The sequence below is a fragment of the Strix aluco genome, chromosome 7 (genome assembly GCF_031877795.1).
Source record: "Strix aluco isolate bStrAlu1 chromosome 7, bStrAlu1.hap1, whole genome shotgun sequence".
NCBI lineage: Eukaryota > Metazoa > Chordata > Aves > Strigiformes > Strigidae > Strix > Strix aluco.
In genome coordinates, this window is record NC_133937.1 from 35,126,920 (window position 1) to 35,148,637 (window position 21,718).

At 42.2% G+C, this 21,718-nt stretch overlaps 1 protein-coding gene across 2 annotated transcripts in view; it reads left to right on the forward strand.

Moving 5' to 3' along the window:
* GRK5 (G protein-coupled receptor kinase 5) overlaps nt 1-21,718 on the forward strand; it is a 160,434-nt gene that overhangs the window by 67,526 nt on the left and 71,190 nt on the right. For both annotated transcript variants that reach the window (XM_074831393.1, XM_074831394.1), the window contains exon 2: nt 2,727-2,822. In XM_074831393.1, coding sequence (XP_074687494.1) covers nt 2,727-2,822 — 96 coding nt within the window. The remainder of the gene's footprint in view (nt 1-2,726; nt 2,823-21,718) is intronic.

A 21,718-nucleotide genomic window follows, 5' to 3' on the forward strand; every position in this document is an offset into this window, starting at 1 on the left:
GGAGTGTGTAGGAAGGCCCCTGGAAGAGAAGAAGAGGGGCGAGTAGAGGTTGCAGCCTGACAAGCAGGAGCAGCTGTGCAGGGTTGCAGGAGTGGGCTTTCAGGGAGATGAAAGTCAATGGAAGACCCTTGGAGTTTCTGAACCCACCCTTGCAGTCACTGGTGAGCACAGCAGAACTCTAGGAGAGTTGGTGAATGGACCATCACAGTGCCCACTCCAGCCCACAAAATGCTCCTTAGTGCCTTGTAGCATACCTGAGACCTTCAGCATACAAGACCAAACGTCATGTGCTGCAAGAAGAGAGCAAGACAGCCTTTCCTGTACTGTGGCTGGAGGGACAGGAGAGGAAATAACTTTAGCAGGAGTGTTTGGGATGCACTGAAGACAGAAGGTTGAAGAAGAGTTCGTTAAGGCCCAAAGGGTACATCTGCATTGCATGATGCAGCATAGTGTGGAGGCAGTCACAGCTCTCTGTGCTTTGCCAGAGACTAATTCCTGGGAAGGGTAGCATAGCTATACTCCCAATAGTCCAAACAAGGTGGTTCCTTCATCGCTAGTGCATAATTAAGATGTACAATGAATTCCGGTCAATAAGGAGTTTAAAATAATTCAAAGCAAGCTCTGCAATGACAAAACCATTGATGATCAAAAGCAAAGGAATAAAAGATGAGATGCAGAAGAAGCACTCCTGTGCCAAAGGTATGATCGGAAATGCCCCACAGAGAGAAATACTTCACCATTTTTTCCAAGGCTCATATTTTCTCTGTAATGATCTGCTACCTTTTGAGTCAATGCTCTCCTAATTTAGGCTGCAATACCATGTAGTACCCAACACACCCTCAATCTGTTGTGACTCTACCAGCCCCTCTACAGAATTAACTCGGCTCTGAATTAGTCATTCGACGTGCCAGTGCATGTAAAATAGACTCAAGTGAATCAGATTTTGTGTGCAGGGACTGAATTTCAGTAAATACAGCGACTCGGAGAATCTCAGTCTGCATCTGGGCTTTCATGTCTGGAGGGATATTCTTTCTCCATTGGCTGCAGAGCCTCTCCTTGTGTGCAGGACAGGCACACAAATGAACTGGGAATGAAACCCCCAGCACCACACCACACCTCCTGCCTTCTGCAGTAAAGCTGATGTGGCAGCATAAAAAATGTGGGGGCATCAAAGAGAAACCCAGGTGAGGGCTGGAGTAAAAATGTGCCCAATGACACAAAAAAAAAGCAGAAAAGAAAAATTTAAAAACATCCTCTTAGGCTGAGCTGCTTCAGATTTGCATGCCCATCTAGCAGACACTGGGGAAGAGCACACACAGCATGTCAGCCTGCACAAGGCTTGCTTGGGCTGAGGGAGCCTAACCCCGCAGGCGGTGTGATGTCTAGCGATCCCAGCAAGGAGCAAAGTGAGGTGTGCTGAACGCTACCATTACTGGTCAGAGCCCAGTGCAGAAGGCATCCCCTTGGAGCAAGGAACAGTGGATGGGAGACAGACCCTCAGAGCTATGGTGCTCCAGTGACAGGGGTGTTGGTGCCCAGGTCCCCCATCCTGAGCTAGGTGGAGTTCTGAGTTATTAAAGTAGGAAAGCAAACATCACAAGTTTTAAAAGATCGGAAAAAGTATCTTTGCACTGGAGACTGAAAGTGAGGTTTTGGCACTCTGATTTGGGAACCTCAATAGAAAGATCCAAATCAAGCCAGTAGATTTTGAAGGTTCTTTTTAAAAAAGAGATGAAAAATTACATTGAAAAATACATTGAAAAATACACATGTGGTTTTGATGCACTGCTGACATAAACTAGAAAGGGACACCTGCAAGTGGAGGAGGAGAAAGAACTGAGAAACTGGAGAAAGAGGAGAGGGAGAAAAACAGATGGGGAGGTCGAGTGGAGGGAAGGGGAGACAAGGGAAGTGTGGGCAGCATGAAAGAGTAACACCGAGAGCAGATAGCTTGGCTGGATAAGCTCAGGTGTGGCACCAAGTGATGCCTGCAGCAGGGTATTTATGAAGGGATGTTGATGAGGGAGATTCATCAGTGTGGAGGGGCTGAGGATCTTGGAACGGGTCCTCCCAGAGGTGGAGGAAGCCAGCTAGGTCGTTCACCTTGAGGACAGTCCAGTTCCAGAAATCACACGGAAGAATGAGAAAGGGGAAAAAGAACCAAAAAGATATTTTGTCTTCATGAGGATATATTAATTTTCTCCTCCAGTTATCCTCCTGTGGAAGCAGCAGTGACCAGTGGTAATGCCATGTGAGTGGTATATGTAATGTGAGGGGGGGATGGCAAGAATTGAATCTTCGTCTTTAGTTTCCAGCTCTCCTTTTGGGGTGGAATCAGGGCTCATCCTAAAACCAGAAGAGTGAGATGAAGGTTGGAAAGATCTGAGCAGTAACTTTACAAGATTATTTGATGCATATGAAATGGCTGTCAGTTGGTGGAGAGATGATGTTGAAGATGCTCAGTTCAGCACTGTCATCTGAACTGGACCTGGTGGGCCACAGGCTTGAACTTCCAACTTCTAACATGCTAATCTTCTGCCAGATGACACCTCCTTGGTCTGTTCAGCCCAGACAAGCTCAGATATAATCTGTCTACTCTGTCTGCATCTACTCACAATGTCTCAGCTTTAATTATTAATGATATTCATAAGAACTGTGATTGGACTTTACTCCGGCTGGGGCTATGCCCCCAAAGCAATCTAATCCTGATATTTCTTTCTCTGCAGGGGGTGGAGGGAAACGCAAAGGCAAAAGCAAAAAGTGGAAGGAAATCTTGAAATTCCCTCACATTAGCCAATGTGAAGATCTCCGAAGAACAATAGGTAAGAGCTTTTCCTTTCTTTGGAAGTATTGCGTAAATAAAATGTGCTATCAAAACTGGTTCAGCAGAACAGCGTTAAAGGTGCTCATCATTAAATGGAATCAGTTCAGAGATGGTCACGCAATGCAAATACCTCCCATGATGCTGCCATGCAAACTCAACTTCTGGTTCCTAACAAGACACAGTGGATCAGGCAGGGGGGACTGACGTAACGCACTTGCAGGGCAGGGCTTGGGGCTGGCAGTGGCCAGGCCCTTGGCTTTGTGTGCACAGGCTCTAGGCAAAGGGACTTTACTGTTAGATATACTTGGTGTATGAGACAGGTGCTTTGACCCGGTACCTGCCAGGACCAACGTGGCTGTAAAAGGACATTCAGAAAAGAATCCCCTCATCACATCCTGCATTACCTTATAACAAGTAGCTCTTTATCAGGGAGGAAATGAGACTTGATGAAAGCAGAGAGATTGCTGATATAGTTGAAGGTTAATATTAATTGTACTCGGGATATGATGCTTGAAGCCGCAGCCACTGCCGTCTGCCAGGCAGGTTTGCTCAGCAGCACCATCCTCTATTCAAACCACAACGTTACCTTATGTAGTTTTTTATAGGACATGTAAACTTTTTTTTTTAAATTACTTTGTTTTATTGATGTGAACCAAACAGTGCAGATTTGGAAGGGAGCTTGCAGTGTCCTTTTCCATAGCACAGTACTTCTTCAGCTCATACCTGCCAAAATTCAGCATTCTTTCAACTGCTGCCTTGGCAAGTAAGGCTAGCAGCTATCTCCTTGTGAATTCTTCACTGGAAAGTCCACAGTTACTGATCTCACCACAAGAGGTTAACTTCAGCAATTGAGGCTCCTTTTCTCCCCTACACTGAGATGAAATCCAGCCACTGTCAATGAATGAATGAATGAAAGGCAAGAAACTGTAACAAATGAGATATCAGGCAGCATAATTTGTCTAACTTGGGTGAACTCATGGGGTCTGAGTGTCAGTGCCCTGGCACTGTGTACATTTGAAATTCACAGCGTGTTTATGCAGAGAAAATACGTGAAATGTCTGGAAACTCTTTCCATGGTCGCCTCCAGTTAATTTTGCTTCCCTCATCTTCTGCTGTAGAGCTAAAAGGGGGTAAAGAAAGGAGGGGGAGGCAGGAGAGAAGATGGTAGGGTTTCCCAGTTTATGGCCGCTTGACAAACACACAAACCCTGGAACAACTTCTGAAAGTACAGAACCTGCTGGAAACAAGTCTGACTTAATATATTGTAATTTGTGTAGGGAATTCTCTCTGTTGTTACATCAACCTTGGTTCCTACAGGGGAAAATGGCACCAGATAAAATGGTTGCTCTTTACAGAGGTGTAATATCCTAAAATGAGTCATCTTTAAAAAAATTAAGTGATTTGTGTTTCTGAAATGCTGAATCTGGCATTTTTTTGGTGTCAGCTTTGTCCTAAATGTAATTTGGTTTGCATTTTTTTGGTGAATGAATTGGTGAAGTAACAGGGCAAGAGCCCTTGTGATGCTCTTGGTGAATTTGGCTTCACTGCAAAGATTACCTGTTAACTGGGAGTTCTACCAACTGCCTTTTACACAAGGAGAAATAAGGTCCAAATCCTTTTTCTGTGACTCTGATTTTTATTGAGTAGCTTTCCCGCTGAGCTGGATGTGATTACACAAGGAATGAGGCACTGCTCAGCCTGACTAAGGTCATCTGTCCTTGCTGGCTCTGCCATTTCTCAGTTAATCTAGCTGAGGTTGAAACATCCCAAACAAACAGTCGCTGTTTATATACTTCTCTTTGCTCATACAGGGGATCTGACACATCTCGGATGAGCCAGACTCTGGGTCTATAGCATTAAGTCGTTTGCACGTGTGTGGATGATCTGAGGTGCTCAGGATGGATCTGCTGCATGTGCAGATCCATTGCGCTGGGCTCTGTGTGGCTCATGGACATCCAGGGACAAGCACCGGTCATTGCAGTCTGGCCTTAAAACAATTTTTTTCTTGCCTCTGCTGAGGAAGAACAACTCCCTTGGCTTTAACCCATCTTCATTTGTTATTTTCTGCAAGTCCTTTAAAAGGATCTCAGGATTCCAGCCAACAAGGTGTCTCCGCAGGTGATTTTGTGAGGGAATGTACTGAAACATCTTTCTTGAACCATCACCTGAACTGCTCTGTGACTTGCGGGGAATCCAGCTTCTCGGTGTGCCTGCCCATCAGCCCCTCCCCTAACAAATTCTTAGCCCACTGGTCAGTGCCAATCAAATTTGATAGTGAAATAGAGACCCCAGAGAGGCTTTTTCCTCCAGTCTCTATGGAAATAGGCAACCAGCAGAGAACAACTTTATACAAGGAAAAGGCTACATCCTCAATTCAATGTGTTTACAGATCAAGACAAATACTGGTAGGTTCTGCTCATCACAGATCTCTTTGCTGTGTGTCAGCCTCCCAGCACTTTTGGTCAGACACATTCTTGCCACTTTGCCACATGTTAACAAAAAAAATCACGGCGAGTCTTAGAGGGTTGCATGAACTGGAGAAATAGGCTGTTGAGGTTTTGTTGTACTCCTCTTTTCTGGATGCTTCCCAAGAGCCTCCATGGAAAAGCTGGAGGCAGGGATGGGATGGACCTTTTGATTTATAGCGGGCATGGACTGCTGTGAAGAAAGGCACGGCTTAGTTTAATGCAGCCGTAAGCCATGGATGGAAAATGCTGCTGATGTAATTGTGGCAATACACCCCATATGTGTGTGTAGGTGCCCACGTTTTGGTGTAAAAACATGTGTGCTTTTGCACCCCACTAACATGTACTGAAAAGAGTCTGTGTCTTAAAAAAAATAGTGTAGTGTGAGAAGAAATCTGTGAAAAACAGGAAGGCTGAAATAAACCAAGGGTCTGCGACCTGTGTTGACACAATTATGAGTCAGTTCATACCTTTTGGTTCCCTCTGTGTTTACAGGAGACTCTGTGTTTGACTATCCATCATCTGGTGTCTTACTGAAAGACTTGCTTAGTCTTTCCCTTTTTTCCCCTCCTTCTTGTGCACAGAAACAAAAATCAAAACACCCGAGAGAAACACTGTTTTTTGATAAATAAACACTGGCAACTTCTTTATTAAAAATGCCATTTAGCCAAGGAGCTATTTTTTTGGATTGTACTTAAAAGCAACTTCTTTTCTCCTTTCTTTTTTGTCCAAAGTATGCAACACCTTTTGCAGAGAGATTCAGTGGCCTTCATTGTGTGCTAATTAAATAATCAAGTGGAACAGGGATGCTATGCTAATACCTTTACTGGGCTCTGAGAGAGGCTTGTCTATGTATGCTTGTATACTATGAATGGCTAATGTATGTTTCTATTTGCAGCCCTCTTCCCATCTGTATTTAATTGGATTAAAACAGCTAGCCCTTTCCAGGTTAATATTGGCATTAACTGCCCTTTCAGTCGATGAAAACTAGTGTTTGAGACACTAGTGACAATGACTCATGTGATGGATGCTGCTAGTAGATGGTGTTCTGCTATCTTTAAAATTCACAGATGATAGCTTAGCAAAAGAGAGATGTTTCGAGGGAAGGGAAAAAATAGCAAGGCGCAGCTTTAAAAATTCCTACGTTTGACAAACACGGCATGAAGAGATGCCACAAGTTAGGGATACCCACTAGTTTAAAGGCCATCAGTAAACAAAAATATAAGAAAAAGTTGTAATTTTAAAGGCCAGAGTGTCTTTTTGATGATAAAAGATTCTAGATGTCTGTAAATATTTCTGAATGACGCAAAAGGCTCTGTTGGTTAAAAGTGTGGAATTTTTATTTATTTTGCTCAGACCCATTCTGTGCTTTTTTCTTCCATAAAAAAACTGCTTGGGTGAAAGAGTTGATTATTCTGATCTTTGGCAAATTTTCTTTCGCAACTGTCCAAATGCTATATAATAAATCAAGATTTTTTTTCCCCATAGATTGAAGTTTGTGGGGAAACTGCCACAGAATGTGTCTGCTGTTTGTTGCATAGAGTGATTTGTTCCATTATTGCAGAAAACTTTAACTCCTTCAGTAAAGCAGTTTCTGGTTGTGCATTGTACCCAGGTGGAAGGAGAAGTCTGACCATTTCTCTTGTTAAATATTAAAATTCAGTGAGATTTTGCAGTCAGAAAGATGAGCCCCATTAATACTAATTTTGCTATGCTTGGTTTAAAAAGAGAAAAAAAAAAGTCCTCCCTGTGCCATTTAACCTCTTACGTGACATTTGTGCCCCATTTATCCAGGGAAAAAGAACTTGAGCTTCCAATCCTGGCAGGTTCTTTTCAGCATTGTTAAAAATACACTTCTGTGTGAGAAACGCTTTGTAGAGATGGTGAGCAGAGTAAGTGGGACAAAGTCGAAGCTACAGGGTTTTACATGTTCACCTTTTACAAAAGCTGGCTCTTTTTTCCCCCCACTTTTTTGGTATTGTACTTTTTCAGTCATGATCAAGACCTTTACCTACATGATTTTTTTTCAGTCACTTTGGAATTTACCTACTTGAAGACATACTGATGGTGCAGGCTCTGCAGTGGGATTCAGGCCTACCTAAATGACGTTTTTTAAGCTGCCAGCACGGGCGCTAATAGCAATCAAGAAGCAAGCAGCAGTATGGACATCAGTGACAGAGAGATGCTTGAGTATTTATCCAGCTTCCTAGAAATGCTTTGCAGCCTGCACTGAGCTCCATCCTGTGGCAGAAAGACTGCTACTATACCCTGGTTATCTTGTTTAAAGGTAGCTTGGGCACCTCTGCTGTGCTTCATGGTGCTGGAACATCTTTCATCATTTCCCACCAGCAATTCTCAGGTTCCTTGGCTTCAGAGGTTTGCCAGCACTGCAGAGATAAGCGCGTGGGTGAGGGGTCTTGGAAAAGAAAAGTGTGAGTTTCCAGGCTTACTCGCGAGGGAAGCTGCCTCCGAGAGATCAAGTGACAACATGGCATATTGATGTTCATCATGGAATAATGTGTCTGTGTGGCACCCTGCCCTGCTTCAGCTGGGGACGGCGTCAGACCAGGGGGGTGTATCCGCTTGGGAAATGGAGACATAAGCAAGGAAATACAGTGCATGTGCAGATCCCAGAATCTGAGACTGCATGGTGGTGTCACTCATAAAGCTCAGGCACTGAAACTGGGAAAGAGAAGGCATCAAAAGCCCCGTGTGATCAAAAACACGAAGAAGTAGCCAATTTTCTCTCCACCAAATTCTTCAGCTCTGATGTTTACAGTGATGAAAAAGCAAGGTTTAGAAATGTAATCCTGAAGCCAACAAATAGATAACAGGAAAGAATTGCAGCTTGCCTTCCACTGTAAATAACCGAGCACAACTGGTTGTAACTTCTGCGATTGTCCTATAGTGTCAGTCTGAATGCTACACCTAAGGCTGGTCTCATATGTTTTTGGCTAAAACTAGAGTTCAAGTTTTTGAGAATTTCTTTTTTTTTTTTGTAGAAAGCATCAGCTTTCCTTGGAAAAAAACGTACATTTTTACTGGAAATAGTTTTTCAACAAGTAGACAGGATTCCGTGGCATGAAATAACAGCAAGGGGAATTGTCTCCTATTTTCTTTCCAAATGTGTAGGCGTACGGGTAGCTGTGTTGGGAAAATGCTGGTGGTGGGTGTGTGCATACAGCCAGAGTGGAGTACCCAGCACAGAGCTCTACAACACCTCTGGGAGGCACTAGGTTTTCTGCAAACCTGGGGAACTGGAATCATCGGAGTAGAACATACTATCTAGTAGAAAAGAAAAGAAAAAAGAGAAAAGAAAAGAAAAGAAAAGAAAAGAAAAGAAAAGAAAAGAAAAGAAAAGAAAAGAAAAGAAAAGAAAAGAAAAGAAAAGAAAAGAAAAGAAAAGAAAAGAAAAGAAAAGAAAAGAGAAAAAGAACAACATAATGTGTCATCGTTATACTGTTCATTGAAATATGTTTCCAGAGAAATTCATATCATTTAAGGCCCAAGCAGATAAACACATAGGCTCACAAATAATTTTCTACCCACACAAGGAGTCCCTTTAAGTTCAGTTGACACCACATGGGGTCTTTTTTTCAGCAATCAGAATTGTGCTCAGTATGAAAATAAATTTTCCCACATCGGTGCCCTTAGGTAACGGAAGCATAAGATGTATTTCAGTCACTATCAGCAATAGCAAAGTGATATCGTATACTGGTGTTCTTGCATCACCCAAGTGTCAGCTCCTCACCTGGGTGTTTGTTAGCAGCCCAGGCTGCCAGTGTTTCAGGGAGGGACTAAGGCTCCTACTGTCAGGGCTCTGCCTTGCCCTTCGGGGTCACACTTACTGCACCAGGACTCAAGGGCTAGTCATGGCACTGTGGTGGGGATAGTCCCTTTGACGCTGGAGTGGTACCTAACAGAAAATCTCCCCGGATGAGTTGTCCTTCGTGGTGGTTGTCTGCAGGGTGAGTACAGAAAGAGCACAGAGAAAGAGGAACCCAAGAAGAACTGAAAGCAAAATTGGAAGAACTGCTGAAAGCTGCGGATAGAATTTATTGCTCTGGAAAAAGTTATGCAGATTTTTTTGGATAACATGAATGCAGAAAAAAACCCTCAAACTGGTCTATTTCTAAAGAAGAAACAAAGTCCTTCCCCTTGACAGTCCCCACTCTGTATACTTCCCTTCCCCCTCACTTTCTTTTTTTCTTTCTTCTGCAGTAGACACAACTTTCCCCTCTTTTCCTTGAGCCAAAAGGTCTCTGTTGCTCCTTCAAAGTACAGTTTATGCAATCTTTCCAGCATAGACCTTGCCTTGAGCAGTACCCTGTAGTTTCTTGGATTTGACGTGCTGTCCCATATCATGAATACATCTAAATTAAATTAGATACTCTTCAGGGGCAGGAACTGGCCGCATGATAGAAACTGTTCCAGCACATGAAATGATACGGCTGACGTCAAAACCATATTGTTTGTTTACAAACCCACAGTTGGTTCAGTTCCTTTCTTTCAAATCCTTCAGATTCAGCTATAATTCTATCATAAACATAGGTTTCTAGTGCTCTAATGATGGACAAACAGAGCAATGTTTGGTGCCCTTGCAAGATTAGCTGTATCCAGTTTATAGGGATGGGTGGAATTGAGAAGGGTTGTTTTTTCTCTTGCAATTTTTTTTTTAATGCCATCACAGAAAGTATGTGAAAAACAAGCTGTTTTATGCATCTAGTGAGACTCAAGACTAACACTGGGAGAACAGGCTGCTTGCAGGCTGCTTGTACTTGACAGCTTCCAGGACGGGAAGGGGACGCAGGGGAAATGAGTTGAAATGATCTCAGCCCACATTCTATTTACAGAATTTATTTCACAAGACTTAATCCATTAAGTATTACCTTGGCAGTGGCGACCCAGAGAGAAACCAAGAAAGACGTTGCTATTCTCCATAAAGAACAGGCAGCAAATCCACATCTCCTTACCAAACAGTGAGTCCACACCAGTCGTCATTCAATAGAAAGCTTCGTAAGGAACAAATATTATCACTAAACCTCTGTATTTTTATTGGGTGGCAAAGGCTGTATTTGGTGCAATAAATTAGTCCTCGCAAATTAAGAAGAAAAAAAATGCCACAACACACTTTGAATTATTTCCAGGAGTTATTACAGGAATATGCAGAAAAGGAATTAGAAGAGAATATATCCTTTAAAAAGATCCATTCCATCTCTTGCTGAAAATAGAAGTAGATATTGTGAGCTGCAGGGTTTTTCATTATCTTATTAGGTAATATGAGTCATTAAGGCTAATTAATACTTATGCAGTGATTTGGAATTGTAAAATGCTATAGAAGTGCTCACGGGTCCTGTTAAATAGTAGTACTTGGTCGTTAAGGAAATTTATTTTAAAACCAATTTAGCATTTGCTGGGTATGGGGAATGAGAGGTAGGGCTGCATTTATGATAGAAACTTACTCTTCTCCCTGCTGAACTCACTTGTAACTTTGCTACTGGTAGTGATGAGAAGAAGGTGGCAGGGCAAAGCAAGCCTCTGGTTTGGTTGACTCTGTTCAACTCTGCTGGGGTCACCACGAAAGTTTCCCTTAAATTAAATTATACAGGAGCCCTCTTATAATGAAAGGAGGGAACTGTGGGGAGGGAAAATAGAGAGAAAAGATCTACCAGACCTATATCATAGGGATGCCGTGAAGTGTGCTCATGGGATGAGCAACCTGGAATCCTCGCGTTTGGGGATGCATTCAGGCTTTTAGAGGGGGGTGGGATTAACCTAAATTAGTGCTTCGAGAGAGAAGTAACTGATTTGGAGTAGTTGGTGGAGGAAGCATTATTTTGACGTGGCCTCTGTGAGTTATTACAGAGACCTCTAGAATTGTGGCTGTACTTTGCTTTAGGCTTTGCTAGGAAAAGTCATGATGAAAGTATGGCATGCTGAAATGCTGCAGGTTGTAGATGAACATAAGATACAGCCCTTGGTTGAAACACTTTCTAACACAAAACAGCTTTTTGAATGAAATGTGTGTAATAGAAGAGCAGAGTTATTATTCTGGTTAACACCTGAAACCCAACATTTTTCTCTTTTGTTTCCTCCTTCCATGCTCTTCTTTGGTGAAAGAGGGGCAGGAGAAAAAGAAACACTTATTCTTTACTTAAAACCAGAAAATAAGTCTTAATTTATATGAAAGTCACCCAAAGTCCATAAAATATTTGAGTGAAGCAAAATTCACCTTTTATACATATATATGTAAAAGCAATCTTGTACTCTTTTTTTCAATTTTATTTCTATCTTTGTAACACTTTTACTGAAGCACTCTGCCACAAAGTGTACTTCTTCAGCACGAGCTATACTTCTTCCTTCTTTGTGAAGTCCTTGATCTGTGCACTTCAGTTCCACTGGGTTAGTTATCTTTTCCTGACACTGCAAATGGACAATAAAACTAATATAAATATAATATTTCAGTTTAAGACTTAATATAAGGCACTGCAAATTATTTTATGGGTTAACAGGGTTGGGATTCATACTCCTTGTAAATCCCTGTCTGAGGTGAGGCCCTAGATAAAGTGCCTTAGTGCAAATCTGGCCCATTATTATCCTAGTGCTCCTGATTTCTGTCTTTCAAGGAAAAAAGAGTTTGAGAGTTTTTAGGATAAACCCACATATAATTTTTAATTCTGGTTTTAAGACATACTGTGGGGGAACTCACGTGGAGAATGTTATAAGCCTGATTTTTTGGTGGTTTGGCTGAATCCCTGAAGTCATTGAGAGATTCCATTTATTTTTCAGGTAATCACTATATGCTGCTTTGAAAACACTGTGGAGGTGATAACTGGAAATACTTCTCTGTGCTCTGTAGATCGAAAATGGGGGCATGGCCATGAATTCTGCTAAATATTGATATTAAAATAGAACCCCCCTTGGCAGGGTCAAAGCAGGAGTTATGAGACCATTTCTGAATAGAGTTCCTGATTATGCCAGTACTTTTATTTACTTATTAATCACATTTTTACCATGCTAAACCAGTGCCAGGGAATTCTAAGACAAGTAGAATAAAATATTCTCTACCCTAAACTGCTGTCTCTTAGCTGAAGTAATGGAAAGGATGAGTGAAAGTCCAATGTAGAGAAGGGAAACAAAATTATAAAGCAAGGTGGTATAATGCAAACTATGAGAAATCTCCTGAGTTTGGGGAGGAAGGTAGACTGGTATTTGATTTTGTTGAAGAACTCCCTGTTGTCCTGGAATTGGTAAAGTTCAGTGCAAAAATGGTTCAACAAAAAGTCTGAACTCATAATCTGTAAAAAATATGTTATGGACCAAGACATTTAAGTCACAATTAAATTTAATATATTAAGAAAAATGTGAAGGTTTTTACCTTTACAGAAGAGTAATTGATTAATTCCAAAAGATAGGAAGTCTCTCTGGTATTAAATGACCCACAAAAATATAATCCCTGCAAGTAGTTACAAACTTCTTTGTACCTGCCAGATTCACCATCCTCCTCCCTGGCAGCATTATATTTGCACAGTGGCACCTTGAGGGTCTCTTCACGTCACATTGATTTTCTGAGCTCTTGCTTGCACAAGTTAGGACAAGGCAGTGTTGACAGATTGGTGAAGGCTGTTCCCATGAGCAGCAGGACCTGGCTCAACTACATATAAGTATTTGCAATGTTGAAACAGCCCTCTATAAGTAAGTGTTTTCAGGCTTTCATAACTCCTGGTTCAAAATATTCTTGGCATTTGTAAACATGGCTCATGGAGAAAAATGGTTTTGAGCACAGGAAGAATTTGGTGTAAGTCACTTCAGAAATATTCTGATCAGTCCAAACAAACAATATTCAGCACTTAAGTATCATGTTCATCACATTTGACCTTTCAGCATAGGTATAGTTTGTCTCATGAGCAGTGACTTCAACACACTGAGCCCCAAGTAAGGTCTAAGAAGTAAGTAAGGGCACCCTGAAAAGGTACAACACTGACTCTAAAACACAAAACTTACTGAATAGCATGGAATATTTGATTTAATGTAGCAAACTGTGACATATTCATGCTGATCAGCTCTCCAACAGCCAAAGTCACCTGGCAGCCATGCTACTTCAAGCAAAATCCTTTTCAGATCTCTTTGGCTGAACCTGCTAAGCCTGAGCATGAGTAACTAGGTGGGATATCTTTGGGAGGGACCTCCAAGCTGGTTGACAGGTTGGGCCCCACATGGGAGGGAGCTAACCTGTCCCTGAGGTGGCAACGGGATAGCGCTGTTGGCTCCTGGAGGCCTCTGTTTGCCCCAGGTCTGTGCCCAAGGAGGATGGAGAATGGAAGACATGAGAGAGAGTGGGCTGGGGGGAACAGCTGCAGGTTAATAAGGGTATATCCCCTTTGCTTTGTCCATGGGAGTATTCCTGAGGCTTGTACTGTTTGGGAGAGAAGAAAAAAGCCAGCACAAAAAGAGTAGCTATTAAGCAGCCCTTGCGTTAGGAGTGGACCTCATGACTGTCCTTAGCTTCATGGAGGCTTTCTTCCTCCAAGGTAGAGACTCTTTCCTTCTGAGACTGCTTTCATCCCTGCCCAGGAGACTGTGAGTGTCCATGGGGCGCCATAACCTCATTATCTTCTATGGAAAAAAAGCACCAAAACCTTCTAAAAATATTGTCTATGCCAGTGTGACTATGAATCAGTGGTCAGAGCTGTGAGGGAGAATTACAGCCTTTTCTCCCTGTTCTTTGCCATGGACAACCCCTAGTCCTATGACTAGGACTAATGTCTTTTTTAGAATCTACTTCAAAGTCTCCTCAGGGACCAGAACCTTTCTTATGAGTTAAAAATCAACTTGTTTAGGTAAGATCTTAAGGAGTGGAAGGTGGCAATGCGAAGTTTCAAACTGCAGAGGAGCTGTCAATGCAAAGGTCACACAAGGTTGTGGTTACTCCCACTGCATGGTGCAATGGGCTTCGTGCATTAGAACAGACTGGGATTACAACAGGGCCAGCACAGAGAGAGGGAAGACATGGATCCACCCTGTAGCCCTGTGGTTTTTGCAAGTTTTCTGGCACTGGCCTCTGTTCCAAATCATAAAGGAGCTCTGATGGAGACCTGCTATCCTGGATCAAAAAAAGGGAGAGGATTTTATTCTCAGTAACACTGTTGAATTACATGGAAAGTAACCATCACCCACAATCAATTACTAGTAAACACCTATAGACTGCTTGGAATCTATAAAGAGCTCCATAAGTGCTCACTGTAACTCATAGTGTACGTAGGATATTCTTTATTTTCTCTTTTCTCATATGATATGAGACCAGTTGAAATCTTGTCCTTCTCCATCCCCAAGGATTATCCTTTTTTTCCTAAATCCAAGTGATTTTAGCCTTCTGTCTCACTAGTTGCTGGGAAGTGATGATGTTAAATCTTGTCTCCCAAAAAGCCTTTATCCTTTGTGTAAATTATCTGATAGCTTCCTTCTACTGATGCAAGTCAAAACAATGTTTTAGCTGGCAGAATTATGTGGAATTCTGCCTCATCTGTTTTTTTTTCTCCCATCAGCAAACTAGTATTTCCCTAACAAGTCTCCAGATCTGGCAGTTTTCCAGGGTTTCCCTTTTTGGTAGGCAGAAATAAGGAAGGGAATCTCATCTTGCTGCCAACTCACCCACTTACAACATGCATCAGGGAGAGATCAGAAACCCTTTCTTTAGACCGCCTCAGAGCAGAGAAGGCACTGGGAGTTCAGCTGGAGGCTCAGCCTGTGAGATATGGATCATCAAGACTTGCATTAGAGAGCAAATACACCCCTTTGCTTTTCTTCCTCCCTTTTTCCCTTTATTTAAGTGAATTTAAGAGCTGGTGACAGGTAATGCACAGATAGCCCTTGAAAGGGAGGTGTTGCATTTATCTCCTGGACAGGTGCAGTCTGATTTCCCTTTCTCTGCTCTGGCCCCTTCCAGGGTGGAGGTACAACGGCAAGAGAGAATATTTCAGCGCCCATGATCGCTTGCTCTTGGCCAGCTCTCCTGGCCTGGATGCCAGTTGTGGTGGTGGGTTTTGCATAGCTGTGGGTTTGATACCAGTTTAGCTTGCCAACTGCCAGCATAAGCTGTGTAACTTGCAACTCCAGAAATGCCATGCCAGCATCTGTTTCTCATCCTAGAGCATTTTAAATAATGCATATTTCCAGCTGTCTTCCCCTTCCCAATTTCAAAGCACAGTTTGTTGGTTTCATGTATTGCTCTGAGATCCATTTCCAGGCTATGCAGTCTGTGTGCAAGGCAGAGCTGGTCAGGGGGCTGCAAGATTTGACATGAACTGTCCATGCCCTCATCCTCCAGCACGGTCGTGCATCGAAGCAGAAGAAATCCTCAGCTGCGGGGAGTCCTACAGCTTGTGGAATGCGTTAATTAAACAAGAGTCTCTGGAAGAGGTAAAATTGTAGAGGACCTCTGCAGATAACTTGGCAGCTCCCTAATACAGTATTCACGGCTTCAAGTCTCTCAGGGAAAAAACTGAACAGCCTTTATAAAGGGTTTTTTAAAGCCTTACTTTCCAGTAGGAACGTAATTGAAGAACACTGTGAAGGCCGTGGAAGCGTGCTGCGCACAGGCGGAGGAAAGATTAAATTCCAGTGCTTTGTTTGGGGTAAATTGCTGACCTTTGTCTTCAGCATTAAAACCATCTGAAGAAAACCATTCCTAGCATACAGCAAGATGAGTTGCTTTTGCTGGATTCTTTCCTGCATAGAGTGTAATAGTTTAATATGAATATAGCAGGAAACAAGGAAAATTGAAAGCATAATTCATTTTGGATGGCATGATGTAAGAGGTGATTTTTTTAAGGAGCTAGAAGGCAAAGGGATCAGTGTTAAATATTTTAAGTGGGCTCTTGGAACAATCCCTTAATGGATTTTTTTCGTCCCTTCTCTTTTATGACTCTAAGATCTATGTTTCCTGCTAGTTCTCTTTTTTTACTTATAGACTTTAAAACCTTAATCAGAACAGTTTTACTTATCAGGTTATAAAAATCCTCTATCTCCTGTCCCACAGAGTCAATAAGTGTTTGTTTCTTCGGCTCAGTAATAGTTCTCCATTCTGCTTTCTGGGCAGATTTACTCAGTATCAGTACAGTTTCTACCTACTGAGTCAATGTCTCAAGGCACAACCTCTTCCTTGCCATGCTACAACTAAGCATTTCCTATAGTAGCCTTATAATTTCCCAAATTTCTGCTCCCTCCCTCAGAGCCTGGGAAAGCAGATGGACCCTATGGGATGACCTGGAAGTCATGAAATCCAGGCTGTTAGAGATGAAGTGGGGAATTGCATTCCAGCAGAGACAACCCTTCCACCAGGAGTGTTTGCAGCTCAGGCTGCTCTCCAGCCCACACCACTGAGCTGATACTGAGCTCTTCAACTGATTGCAAGTGACATGGCCTGGGGCACAGAGACAGCAGATGTCTGGTACTTACGTTGTTATGGCTCGGTGTTTTCCACTCGAGCTGGAACTCAACTGCTAGCTAATGACAGCGATGGGGACCCTGAGCAGCGCGTGTCTTGAACAGGGCACCTGGGAAGAAAAATCCATTGAAAAGCACCGTGCTGCTCTCAGTCATTTGAAAGGGGAGACGGCGTGCGGGAAGCGGCAGAGGCATGAATCACCATAGAGAAGTCCATATTCAAATGTCAAGCCCACAGTTTTCTCATCAGTCATAAGGAGAAAACCACTTGGCAAATCCAACCCAACCCTGAACCTGAGTGACAGCCCCCTTCAATTTGGCCTCTCTTAAATGCTGGCTTTTTTGTTGTGTTTAAGTAAATCAGTTTTATTTCTCCCCCAGGCTTATAAATGCCCATTATGTCCCTGAATCATATTGGATTGGCCTGTTACTCAGTTGCCCTAGAGCATATCCAGTGCTGTCCAGATGTGATGAACCTTCTGTCCCATCAAAGCTCTAAACGTGACATAGAATTAGGAATGACGTGGATCTCCATGGAAGTCCCTGGGGTCAGAGAAACAGTGCTTGGCATTACTCTGCAGCTTCTGTCACTGAAGACAGGGAGGGCCATGTGGTCAGTGTGCTGTAATAAATATTGCTGGCCTATCTGAAAGAACTGCTGTGGACTAATAGTTATCCGTGGCCTGGAAGAGGTTATCAGTCAATACAAGGAATGTGGCCTCTGGGTCATATTCAGACCTAGAATGAAACAGACTGGGGTTAAAGAGTGTGAGAACAACAGAGCTGTGGTCATGGTAAAAGATCATGCTCTAATTGAAGGCAATGGAAAGCACATACAAAACCTGTAATCTCTCAGGAAGCGTGAGGCTGAGATGAGTAGTAAAACATTAATGCCACCGTGGAAACACATCATCAAAAGGCAAAACCAAATCAAGAAGAACAAAATCAGCACCAGAACAGGCACTCTGCTTTGGTACTGGTGGAAGCTCTCATGATCTCTTGATTGGGTAAACAGAAACTCTTTGTCCAGAACCCTTCCCAAGCAGTCCATGAATTACAGGTGTAATTACAGGTGGTTTAATGCAGAGTGCATGGGAATAGCCAGAAAAGAGCGGCAGAATAGGTTCATTAAGAAGTAGCAGGAGCAACTAATGTTTCTGAAGGGCTTCAACCAAACTGAAGATGAACATGCCATGGTGTTTCATGCTGTTGCCCATTGCAGCCGGGGTAGCCTAGTAGGTATTTGCTGTCTCAAAGTGTACATGCACTATTATTTTGCGGTGATGATCTATTCTACTTAAATAGAGTGTTTACAAAGTAGATATTAGTTGGACCTCCTGGTCTCTAATTTGCAGCAAGTGAAACTTATGCCCCTATTAATTTTAGAGAAAAGATACTTTAAAGCTTCATCTCAGACATTTCTTATTATTAATGACCTACTGTAGCTCTTTGAAACCGCTGCTCTTACCCAGAACTCAGCTGCTAACTACTCATAGACACCAAGAATCAGATCAAAAATGAAGTCAGTGCCTTCAGTATAGCTGGACTGATGTAGAGCTGTGCAGCTATGATGTGATACTGGAGAGAAGAAATAAAAAGTGGTCTCTGTCTTAACTGTGGGCAATAACAAACTCAGTGTGTTAATCAGTTATTTCTTACCTTCTCTTGATTTCAGGAACCCAAATATATTCCAACTGGAATGTGGATACCTACATGGGAAATTTAAAGGTTAGTAAGCAAGGTCCTGGCCTTGCTTACTGAGCTTTTCAAAGTCTTTGGGCTCCTCTGAGTACAGGCTGAAAGACATGGTCATTTCAGGTGATTTCAGTTATTTAATCAGAAAATTATGTGAGGACTGGAGTGAAGAAACTGAAAATGCCACACAGAAATGCTGAATTGTGAAAAAAAAAAAAAAAGCAAACCATTTAAATTAGATTAAATTTTCTGATCTGGAGAACTCCACAGTATCATAGTTCCCAATGAAATCAATGGACTTTTTATGAATTCTTGGAGTATCTTGCAATATTTGTAAAACTTTTTACAATAATGGATGCAGAGGGGAATTACCTGAATAGAGAAATGTGAGTATTACAATACCTTCAGTGAGGCTGTGCCAAGGGTAGGACCAGGTGACAGAATGGATGAAATCAGACTGTGTCAACACAGGCACCTAAGGCAACGTGAATGCTGTCTTGGGTCTGTTCAGTGAAAATATCATTTGTGAGAGACGCAAGCAGACTATTCCATAGTAGAGCCAGGTCTTGCCACCCTTTCTGATCTAGTCAGTCTTGATTGATGAGAGTAACCAAAACCAGTTTTCTTAATTGTGCTAGAAATTTTTTATCTTCCTTCTGTCATATCTTCACTGACTTGCTGCTTGTATTTGCACAAGCTGTTTTCATTGAACAGTGTAGATTGATTCTGGGGAAAATAAGGCAAGTCAGCCATACTCACCATGTTGACTATGTGATTCAAAAGTGGTTTGGCCGCTCCTAAAAAAAAAAGGAAAGAAAATTCTCCTGGTCTTTGGCAGAGGATAAGGTGACAACCTTCCAAACACCCTAATTTCCTTTCATTTAATGTCTGGCATCCAAAAAATGGGGAGGCTGTCGTCACATTATGAGTGAGTTCATTTGAGAGCACGATGGTACACGCAAGGGAAGCTGGCCAACAGAACAGGGAGGAAGAGAGGCCTTTTGCAGACAGTTTTTTTTCCTGTGGGACATACCTGGGACCCTCCAAGGCAAAATATGCTTGCTTTCATCCACAACAAATGCTCTCCAAGTGCTATACCACATTTGGCAGTTGCAGCCAGGGTCAACTCCACACTTGATGTTGCCCAGGACTGTAAATTCTGGTCTATGTAGTTTGTTGTGTGGGGGACTCTCAGATGAGATCTTTTAATTAAGCTTGTGTCTGTTCTGCTTGGACATTGCAGCCTATATGGCATTTCTTATTAAGAGTAGGATGTTAAATGTAGTGTCCTGGACAAATTCCAGCCTGGGTGTTTATATTCTGCTCACTTAAATGCCTCTGTTGTATCATTATATGAGAGCAAACTGTGGTGCTTGTCCTTTGCTAGTAATGAATATGCTCCTAAGACCCGCTTTATGGGGAGGCACATCAGCTCTCCTCTGAGGACCATGAAGTCATGATAATAATGATAGCATGCACCAGACCAGACCTTGTGGATTTTTTTTTTCCCTTTTTCTTCGCAATCTCAAGGTTTATTTGCTTACTCTTGCAGTATCATTGATTTTTCTACAGCATTAGTGTCCCTGAATTATCACATGATGTATCTCCAGCACGCTGCTGTACAACAGATCCACATAATGGGTGAAAGATAAAAAACAGATCTTTCAAATCAGAGTAGTTTCTCAAATGCATATTTCTTCAAAAGGCTTTAGTCTGTTTCTGTTTTGTCAGAACGTGTGTTTTTAGGGAGTCTCCTCTTTTACCCGAATAAATCATGATTCTCTTTTCTACATCAATAGTAGCAGTTGAACCTGAGACTTGGAAGGTGTCTTCCACAGGCGTCCAAAAGCAATGAACATTTATTCATATTCTCTAAACCTTTCCACTCACTGGGGCAGGACTGCCTTGTTTTTCTGTGTTTATTCAGTGCCTAGCACCATGCTCTCCTCCATATGATCTTGATCCTGTGCCACGATTAGGCATTAGCACAGCAAAATAATCTTTATTAGGAATAATGTTACAAATTATTAACAGGAAAAGTGAATAAGGAGGCAGGACTTTGCTTTCCCTGTTTTGCTCCTCTGGGAGATTTGTCGAGCAGATCTCTATTCCTACGAGGCAATTCTGCAAGTGTGGAGCAGAGATCTACTCCCATCTTCTCTTTAAGTCTCATATCAGCAAAGTAGCCACCGATTTCGCCTTGTAAAGAGGCTCAGTGGGGTACCCAGAATGCTGTACTCACTGCTCACTCTACTTTCATTATTAAAATGCATATGTAGGAGTGCTTGAGTATTCCCACTAGAATTTCCCACTTAAGGCTGATAGATAACCCAAACCTTACCTTGATGAATTACAGAGTTCTTCTTCCACAGAGTTTGCTTTGCTAACACTTTTCCCTCTTTGCAGGCCAAACCCAGGTATTTATTTCATTTTTAAAACTATTGATTGAATCATAGGATGATAGAATTATAGAATGATTTGGGTTGGAAGGGACCTTAAATATCATCTAGTTCCAACCCCCAGCCATGGGCAGGGACACCTTCCACTAGACCAGGCTGCTCAAAGCCCCTGAATTGTCTTATTTTCCAAATGCAAAGAATGGTAGAAATTACTGAGCTGTAGAATAGTGGCTTGAATTGGCCATGTCAGGCATACTGACCCATTGAAAGGTAGCAAGATTCTGGGTTTCACATAAAAGAGTTGTGTGCCATGGGGTGGAGAAGCAGTTACAGACCTCATTAAGGCCAAGTATATGGGCATGCCATTTTATATTTCAGATTTATTTTTACCTGGAACATAATTAATTCAAGAAGCTAGTTCCACAGGTTATATTTTTAGATAGTCCTGGGCCCAGCTGAGGAAAGGAAAACTCGTCATTTCCTCATAGTTGGGTTGCAGCAAACGGAACAAGAACAATAGTTTCTAAGGGGGGAACTGAAGTCTCAAGCCTTCTTGCATAATGTAATTGGAGGCTGGAGTTCACACATTAAGAACATGCCTTCATATGTATTCTGAAAACAACACAACAGAAATATTGTGTTGTGCCTTGCATAACATGTAACTGTTTCCCAACAGTTTATGCACGCTCTTACTAGCAGAATGCAACACCATAGCTTTAATAGCAAATTCATTGTGTGATCTAAACACACCCAAGCAACCTCAAGTTGCCTTCAGATCCCTTGACTGAAAATCAGTAGAGCTGAACGTTTGTTTTTTCACAAGGGGATGGCCTCATTAGGAGGGTCAAAGCTATGTTAAGGCTGATGTTGGTCATGCAACAGGCAGTAAA